The following is a 9,612-nucleotide window of genomic DNA, read 5'->3' as shown; positions in this document are numbered from 1 at the left end:
TGTGTGTGTGTGTGTGATGACGCGCACGCTTGGGGAATAGGCAGATGAGAGAGGTGGGGAGGAGGTGGCTAAGCTTTGATTTGAACACAGCCCTCCACATTCTTGGTGAGTGCTTAGCATCTAAAAGTCTTAAGTGACAGATTCCCTTCCTCCCCTCCCAGCTGCCCACAAGACACTCCTCTTCAATGCCCTTTGTGAGCAAACGGATTGTGTAGGCACCTCTATCTTTTGAGACTCTCAAATGACGATGGAAATGATCACGTCAAAAGGAACCAAGTAGGCTCTATTGTAGCTCATACAGTCTCCTTGCAAAGCCCCCTCCCCCCCTCCCCACCCCGGGGCCAGTTTCATTGAGGGGTCTGAGATAGGCTTGGAGGAAAACAAAACAAACCAGAACAAAGGAACGCAACACACCTTCCCCAGAGGATTCTGCAGGAATTGAACTGGGAAAGGGGGCCATGATCTCTGAGCCCAGACAAAACTTGCACGATGTTCTCAAGCAACTAGATAGGGTCTGGCCTTGGAGATGCCTGCTCAGAACAGGAGAGGAATGGAGACTGGAGAAGGGTTTGGGGTTATTAGACCACTCTCTCCTCTTGCTGCCCTAGTATTGTTTCCCCTGGCCTCCTCCAAGGTCATTTGGGACCTAAACCTCCGATTGTCAATGCAGCCAGGCTTCCTGAGTTCCTGCCTTGCATTTAGCTCACCTTTTTCAGAGTCTTGCAAGTCTCAGACACACCTCTACTGGACTTTTCTTTTCCCTGCCCCACCAACCGGACCATCTTCCAAACTTTGGTAGCATCTATGTGGAAGTGTGAGTGTGAGTGTGTGTGTGTTCGCGTCTGAGTGTGTGTACGTGTGTAGAGGTTTAAACACAGGCTACCCGCGGGCTATACCGGAGAGTCTGGGGCAGGAACTGTCGTCTTGCTGACACAGTTCTGTTCTGTGGTGGCGCCTGCAGGCCACGCCCGAGGGCCTCCCAACGCCCAGACAGACTTTTTAACTCATCGCGCAGAGGTGATCCCAGGCTGGAGGGCGGGCGCAAGGCGTCCGGAGAACCCAGTAATCCGAGAACGCAGCATCAGCCCTTCCCACCAGGCACTTCCTTCCTTTTCCCGAACGTGCAAAGAGGGAGGGCCGCGCATTTATAAACTGGAGCTTCAGCGGAGTGGCATGTTAGAGGCTGCCTCGCAGGGACTAGGAGCCTGGGCTAGAAACGTCTAGGTTGTGATAGAGGCTAGCTGCTGTCGCCGCAGGCATACGGAAACCCCTCTGCCTGGACTGGGTGTCTGCACCAGCGCAGGGCTAGCTTTTCTCGGAACTTGCACGGTGCACCCCTGGACAGCATGCTTGGGATTTTCTTTCTGGGTGTGCTGGCTCCAGCTAGCCTGGGGCTCTCCGCACTAGCCAAGCTGCAGCCCACAGGCAGTCAATGCGTGGAGCATGAGTGCTTCGCGCTTTTCCAGGGCCCCGCGACCTTCCTCGATGCCAGCCAGGCCTGCCAGCGCCTGCAAGGACATTTGATGACAGTGCGCTCCTCAGTGGCTGCCGATGTCATCTCCCTTCTGCTGAGCCAGAGCAGTATGGATTTAGGGCCCTGGATCGGTTTACAGCTCCCGCAGGGCTGTGACGACCCGGTGCATCTCGGGCCCCTGCGCGGCTTCCAGTGGGTTACTGGCGATAACCACACCAGTTACAGCAGGTGGGCGCGGCCCAACGACCAGACGGCTCCACTCTGCGGCCCTCTGTGCGTCACGGTCTCGACAGCAACTGAAGCTGCACCCGGCGAGCCGGCCTGGGAAGAGAAGCCATGCGAGACTGAGACCCAGGGTTTCCTCTGTGAGTTTTACTTCACAGCTTCCTGCAGGCCTCTGACGGTGAATACTCGCGATCCTGAGGCTGCCCACATCTCTAGTACCTACAACACCCCGTTCGGGGTCAGTGGTGCGGACTTTCAAACGCTGCCGGTAGGCAGTTCCGCCGCGGTGGAGCCCCTTGGCTTGGAGCTGGTGTGCAGGGCCCCGCCCGGAACTTCAGAGGGACACTGGGCTTGGGAAGCGACAGGAGCCTGGAATTGCAGCGTGGAGAATGGTGGCTGTGAGTACTTGTGCAATAGGAGCACGAATGAACCCAGATGCCTCTGCCCCAGAGACATGGACCTGCAGGCCGATGGACGTTCGTGTGCAAGACCTGTGGTTCAATCGTGCAACGAACTCTGCGAGCATTTTTGTGTCAGCAACGCTGAAGTGCCAGGCTCTTACTCCTGTATGTGTGAGACAGGCTACCAGTTGGCTGCAGACGGACACCGGTGTGAGGACGTGGATGACTGTAAGCAGGGGCCCAATCCATGTCCCCAGCTCTGTGTTAACACCAAGGGCGGCTTCGAATGCTTCTGCTATGATGGCTATGAGTTGGTGGATGGAGAGTGCGTGGAGCTTCTGGATCCGTGTTTCGGATCTAACTGCGAGTTTCAGTGCCAGCCAGTGAGCCCCACCGACTACCGATGCATCTGCGCTCCAGGCTTCGCACCCAAGCCGGATGAACCGCACAAGTGCGAAATGTTCTGCAATGAAACTTCGTGCCCAGCAGACTGTGACCCTAACTCTCCTACTGTTTGTGAATGCCCTGAAGGCTTCATCCTGGACGAGGGTTCCGTATGCACGGACATTGATGAGTGCAGTCAAGGCGAATGCTTCACCAGTGAATGTCGAAACTTCCCTGGCTCCTATGAGTGTATCTGCGGGCCTGACACAGCCCTTGCTGGTCAGATTAGCAAAGACTGTGACCCCATCCCTGTTAGGGAAGACACCAAGGAAGAGGAGGGCTCTGGGGAGCCTCCAGTCAGCCCTACGCCAGGCTCTCCGACAGGTCCCCCTTCTGCAAGGCCAGTGCACTCTGGCGTGCTCATTGGCATCTCCATTGCCAGCCTGTCCCTGGTGGTGGCGCTTTTGGCGCTTCTCTGTCACCTGCGCAAGAAGCAGGGCGCTGCTCGTGCAGAGCTGGAGTACAAGTGCGCATCTTCCGCCAAGGAGGTAGTGCTGCAGCACGTCAGGACTGATCGGACGCTGCAGAAGTTCTGAGGGATTTGCTCCAGAGACCCAGGTGGCCTTTGTCTTTCCGGGCTCTGTACCTCTCCTCTCCTCTCTCTCTCTCCAGCCTCCCAGCTGTGTTCTCTGGCAACTTAAAAGCACCCTGGCTGGTATAATAACCAGAGAAGAGCCCATCCTCTCAGGACAAGCGAGGGTAGGGAGGACTTGAAGCAGGACAGCCCAGTTTCTTCCAAGTAGATACTGGACAACTGGGCGGAGGTGGCAAATACAGCGGAGATCCCAGAGTACCCCAGTCCCTCACCTCACCTCCTAGTGCTGCTGATCTGTAGGCTTGAAGGCAAACCTTGACCCCATGGGCTGGAGATGACCCAGATATTTATTTTTTTTAAAGTATTTAGTATTTTCTTCCCTCCAGTTTTCTTCTGCTTGTAAGTCTCCAGCCCCCCACAGCTTTCTCAGTCCCTCCATTCCCCCCCTCCTGTCATTCTCCTCCCCAAACCTGATCATAACTTTGCCCTTACCGTTGTTTCCAAACTCTTATGTGAAACAGAAAAGAAACACTAAAAGCAGAAAACGTTCTTTTTCACTGGCTTTGGGTATTTAGTCAGAAATTTCAGGTAACCAAAGCAAAAGAATTTTAACAAAAGCTAAAATATTTCAGCTGAACACTAACTAGTCAATAGTGCTGGAATGTCACAGAAAATAAACTTAAGGAAGTAGGGTTTTTTTTTTTTTTGAAATCTTTGTTTTTGAAAGGGTGAGCCTGGGTTTTATGATTGTTGCTGTTGTTTTGAATGGGAATGACAAAAGAGGTCATTATTGTTAAGATTTTTATGCAGGCTCTACAGTGTTATTAATTTTTGACAGTGTTCAAAATGTGCAGAGGATCCTTTGTCCAACCCTTTGACATGACAATAGGACATTGCTATCTTGAGACATACTGGGCCACATTCATAGCTTTCCAAGGATGTATGTGGTCCTGCCTCAACATATCAGAGCCTGACAGATGGAAGCACCTTCCAGTAAAGCATGAGTTGTGTGCTTCGTGCCGAGCTGACTCTCAACTGTGCCTGCCCCTTGTAGTCCCGAAATACAAGCAATGTGCTGCTGAGGGAAACATGGAAACTTGGGAATGGAGTCTGGGGGTGCCTAGATGGGGCTTTCTTTTAATGAGACTCTTGAACAATATCTCGTAATTCAGAGGGATCTTCTAGCCCTGGCCACTGGCCTGTACACAAGAATTGGGACCTCGCTTGGGATCTGGCTAGAATTGCAAAATCCTAGCCCCCACCCCTGCCCCACCCCAGTGTGCCAGTTCATAAGAATCTGCATTTTGACAACATCCACAGGGACATTGTCCAGTCATTTCAGGACAACTGGTCTTAAGAGTTTCCAACCTTTGTAGAACATTTAAATGTCGGTTAATAATAAGTAGCAGGCCATGTTAAGGCCATTTATTATCAAGAAACTGAGGAATTTTCTCTGCATAGCTTTGCTTTCTGGATACAATAAAATGAGAAGGTACACACCTCTAGATAGTGCCACACAGAGTCCAGAAGGGTTTTGTTTTAAGTAAGCTAGGAATGAGTTCATATGTTAGTGTAAGGAACAAATGTATTATATGTGTATCTTTTGTAAAGAAAGGTTTTTCTTTACGGTTTTGTAAGCTCAGCATATTTGTACATATTTATTTATTGGAGTTTCGCTAGAACACAAGCAAAGCCTTTGCTTATGACGTCACATGTACAAAATAAATAGATGACAGTGTACTGATGGATGTCTCATCTCCTTCTTTTCTCTTCTCCAAGTCCCTTCACGTTTTAAACCTTATTTTATACACACAAACAATGCAACTTCAGGAGATACATTACAGGCTGGCCTGCACCTTACCACCTGCTAGCAACACAGTCTCTGACTTTATCTTCCAAGAGGAGGTCATTTTCCATGTAACAGGAGTTTGTATTTTTGTATGCGCAGATATTTTTTTTATGTGTATGACCATAACAACTTTATACTGGAGGCCTCATGTCTGTGTTTTCAGACACACTCTGGGATCTGAGGGATCTTTGGCCTCCTAGCTGAGGGTCGTTCTGTGTGTGCTTCAATATTCGCTGTTATCTGACATTCGAAACTCAAGTTGTCATGAGAGGTCTATGGCTTGGATTCATGTATTATTTCTGAACGCCAAGGTGTCATTTCCATATGTTGTGAAGCCATCATCATTCCTGCTGGCAATGATAAGCATTACTGTCTTTGTGACACTGGGCTCTTGGACCCTTTTTTTTTTTTTTTTTTTTTTTTGCAGATTGGTTGAGCTGTCTGAATTTTACATATTGGAATATGAAAATTTCTATGAGGCAAACATGAGAAAAGACAGTTAAATAGGACAATCAGATAATTTTAGAATCTAGATATGGCAGAGATTCTCAGTGTTGGCATGAAGTGTTACTGTGGGAAGATATAGGAGTGTGTGTGTGTGTGTGTGTGTGTGTATGTATGTATGTATGTTGGGGATATGGCTGATGCTTGTGCATTCACCCCTGTAGGCACCCGCAGAGGTCCTAAGTCAACATCAGGATGTCTTCCTAAATTGCTTCTCCATTTTATTTATTTTACTTTATTGAAACAGGACCTCCCATTGAATCTGGATCCCACTATCTTCAGGTAGACGAGTCCCTCAGGCTCTGCCTCTCTCCCTTATTTCTTAGCCCTGGCACTGCAGGTGAATACCACTGTGTCAGGCTTTTATGTGGAGTTGGGGGAATCTTAACTCAGGTCCTTATACTTGTGCAACAAGGCGCTTTGTCTTGACCCCACTGATGGAGATTTCATTGTGCATCCTAGTGATCTGCAAGAAGCAAGGTGAAACCAAACGGATGGTTCTGAGAGTGCAGAGGGAAGGGGGAGTATCCTTAGTGCTGCAGGTGTTTTACCAGGAGCATGCTGGGGTCAGAAAATGTTCAGAAAGAGAATAGAAACATCTAGACTATTTACACATTACTAAAAAAAAAAAAAGAAAAGAAAAAAGAAACCTTCAGTTTGTCCTGTTAGCAGCCAGCAGAGATAACGTGGGCTGGGACTATCACAGGCATCTTGATCTGATCTCAGCCTGATTCTTGGGTTTACCTTACCACTCCTGTTTGATTGGGAGGCAACCGTACTACCTCTGTGTGGTTGCACAAGGAGTAAAAAGAAGAGCAAGCAGTTTCCGGCATGTGGTACATGCTTAATAACTGTTAGCCTGTGAGACACTACCTTAATAGATGCTTATATGAATAAGAAAAGATTACATTGGAATGGGGAACATCATGGAAGCAAATGCAAGCCAGTGAAGAATGACCTTTAAGGGTCCACAGCCGCCGGGCAGTGGTGGTGCACACCTTTAATCCCAGCACTTGGGAGGCAGAGACAGGTAGATTTCTGAGTTTGAGGTCAGCCTGGTCTACAAAGTGAGTTCCAGACCAGCCAGGACTGCACAGAAAAACTCGAAAAAAGAAAAAAAAAGGGGGGGGGTGTTATACAGCCACTTTGCAAGGGCGCTATTGGCCCCGAGGGAACTGTGGGGGTGGAATTTGTGGTGCTAGTTACAGTTTAAGGAGAGAGATGTTTGCAGGGCAAGAGTGACCCTGCAGGACCTGGGAAATCCAAGCCTCATCTCCTCTAGCTCACTCTCTGCTTATAAGTGTCATCAGTGGGGTGGGGCTACAGAGATCTCTGTACATCTGATGTTCCAAAGACATCACAGAGAGGAGAAAGCATGCTTTCAGAGGACTAAGGAGAAACTGGCTCCAGTCCAGAGGGTTGATGCCTCATGTGTGTGTGACACTGTGAGTAATCCTTTGCTGTGGACAAGACCACGATCCCTAATGCCATTCCTGTTCTTGGGCTAACTGTGGTGACTCTGCAATGTCAGTAAAACTTATTTTATAAACAACACAGGCTCTGTGAGGGTGGTACCCAGTAACATCTCCTGACCTTTGCCTGTAGTACATAGACTGACACAGGACACACCCAGATCTGCTTCACCCCACCCCACCCCACCCCAAATAAATGCCTGGCTCAGCACTACCTTTTTGCTTCAAGTGGGTCCTTCCTTCTTTTTCTCTTGGTCAGCAGGTTCAGACATAAGCAAACAATTGACTTCCTTACTCCCGAAAAACAAAATATTGTTTTAACATTATATTCTAACAGAATCAAAATCCTTTCAGCCTATTTTGAAAGTGTGATTGCAAAACACAGAAGAGGCCGTGGAGTCTGTTCCCTCACATCATGCCTACTTGAAATGGGATGGGGCAGACAGCAAGGGTTTCAGGGATCTTGGGAAAAGCATTATAACTCAAAGCTGGGCCTTGTTCCACTTGGGCCATAGGATGGGGATGTCTGTCTTTAAACCTCACCCTGAAGGAAATCTGTTGTGACAGGAGGTTATAAGATAGGGTCAGAACCCTGTCACGTGTTTGCGTCTTCACCAGGGGCCTCATGTCACCAGCATGGCCTTGGCTTCTGCCTCTCAAGCCTTCAAGCCTCAACTATTAGAATACTTGGCTGGTGGAGCAGGGTGAGGTTTTTGTTCAGAGAGACACAGACACAGACACAGACACAGACACACACACACAGACACACACACAGACACACACACAGACACACACACACACACACACACACACACACAGAAAGACAGAGACAGAGAGACAGAGAGGAGGGGAGCTTTGTGATGGCCATCCTCATCCCACTCCCCCTGTCACTCTGGCTCTGCTTGGGTTTAGTTACCTTGAGCACAAGACATCACCTTCCACAGATCCAGGCGCTCACTCTCATAACAGTAGCCCCTGCCCTCCCACTTTTTTTTAAATATTTATTTATTTATTATATGTAAGCACACTGTAGCTGTCTTCAGACATACCAGAAGAGGGTGTCAGATCTTATTACAGATGGTTGTGAGCCACCATGTGGTTGCTGGGATTTGAACTCAGGACCTTTGGAAGCGCAGTCGGTGCTCTTAACCACTGAGCCATCTCACCAGCCCCATCCCTCCCACTTTTATTAGAAGATACAGGAACCCAAGGAGCAAGCACCCTTTGGGGCTTTCAAGTTCTTGTGTCCCAGAACAAGAAACTTGGCGGGGACACACAGACATGGTATAAGCTGAAAGAGTTTATTAAGGAAGAAAGCACTTCCAGGGGAGGAAGTGGGCTGGATGGGAGAAAGGTCAGTAGGTCAGCGATGCCCACATTGTGTCTCATAGATAGGAACATTAAGAGAAGACTTTTTATTTCTTTTCTTTTTTTCTTTTTTTTTAATTACACAGAGTATGTTTGTTACAACCTCAGCTTTGGTGGGGAGGAGTTACTTCCCCTTAATCAGACAGTTTCTTTCACATGCTAATTTTGCCTTCACTCTCTAGCCTAAGAGCTGGAAGGGTAACCTACTGAGGTATACACCACAAACATCCAAGATTCTTTGTAGATGTTTAACTGCCATCAGTATTTCCCCTTCCTGCCCCCCCAAAGGTGGTTCTGCAGAAATTCAGCACTGACACCAGGAGAAACTGAAGTTGGCTAAGATGGGCTAGAGGGAGATACAGCTTTCCTGACCTTCCAAAGCACAGGAAGCCACTTAAATAAACCTAAACAGAGTGACACAAACCCAGTGCAATTGTCTTCATGCCAGCAGTTAGCAGGTAGTGGCAGACTGCAGCAAAGACAGAGTCTAGAGGAATATCCTTACTGTTCTTCCAGAAAGAAAGCATGGGTTCCCGACCTGGAAGGAAACCACACTCCTCCAATAGTTTATGTTCGGTATTCAAAAGGTTACCAAGTCCATAGGGAATTCACAACTTTGCCCAGGAACTTATTTAAAGCCCCAGTTTGTTTAGGAGGCTTCTGAAGTCAGAGCACTTCTTCCAAGTTTAGGACTAAAGGGCAGGGAGCAGCTGTCTGCATCTCTCAGCTGAGTTCCCCCTGACAGTGGGAAGAATCCAGAGCTGGCAGGAAAGGAGCGGCCCCTAAAGATTTAGGGAAAGCCTCACCAGAATTCTGCTTCCTGTCTTCCCTGTGGCCCCCTTCTGTAGGCTACAGATCACAAAGAAAGCAATGAGGATAGAAATGGGGCCTCTCTTGATTGGGGTGTCAACTTCAGGATTGTAACTGCATCACAGAACTGCATACTTGCAAAGGGTGGATTTTATCATGTGCAAGTGGTGCTTTCATCAAAATAGAAGAAGAGATGGCACTGCCTGCACGAAGTGACTACAGAAAAGCCAGTTTGAATAATAGCACACAGAGGAGCCTCCACACCACCCTAGTCCCTCCTCCTCAGTGTCCCAGGAACACTTGCTGTAAAAGCAGGGCTGATTCTATTGCATTAGCTCATGGGTGCCAAATTCCTTCTTTGAATAGAGTGTGTGTGTGTGTGTGTGTGTGAGAGAGAGAGAGAGAGAGAGAGAGAGTCAGTACTCACTCATGTGAGAGCACATGCATGTTTTTCCGGGCCTTGCACATGCAAACACTCTACCATTAAGGTGCATCTCTAATCATGGTATTAGTTTAGCTTTGAATTGAAT

General features: G+C 48.5%; 1 protein-coding gene across 1 annotated transcript; it reads left to right on the top strand.

Annotated features, from left to right (window-relative positions):
• Nucleotides 1–1,104: 1,104 nt before the first annotated feature.
• On the top strand, nt 1,105–4,822 carry Thbd (thrombomodulin). The gene has a single exon (NM_009378.3). It carries the CDS (start codon nt 1,347–1,349, stop codon nt 3,078–3,080), a length of 1,734 nt encoding a protein of 577 aa, NP_033404.1. The 5' UTR covers nt 1,105–1,346; the 3' UTR covers nt 3,081–4,822.
• Nucleotides 4,823–9,612: the final 4,790 nt, after the last annotated feature.

The sequence above is a fragment of the Mus musculus genome, chromosome 2 (genome assembly GCF_000001635.26).
Source record: "Mus musculus strain C57BL/6J chromosome 2, GRCm38.p6 C57BL/6J".
Classification (NCBI taxonomy): Eukaryota; Metazoa; Chordata; class Mammalia; order Rodentia; family Muridae; genus Mus; species Mus musculus.
The sequence above is the reverse complement of the archived record's forward strand: the minus strand, read 5'-3'. Positions and strand labels throughout refer to the sequence as shown.

Bases quoted from the DNA above. Each gene is read 5' to 3' on its own strand.
- Thbd (NM_009378.3), top strand. From the start codon at position 1,347: ATGCTTGGGATTTTCTTTCTGGGTGTGCTGGCTCCAGCTAGCCTGGGG.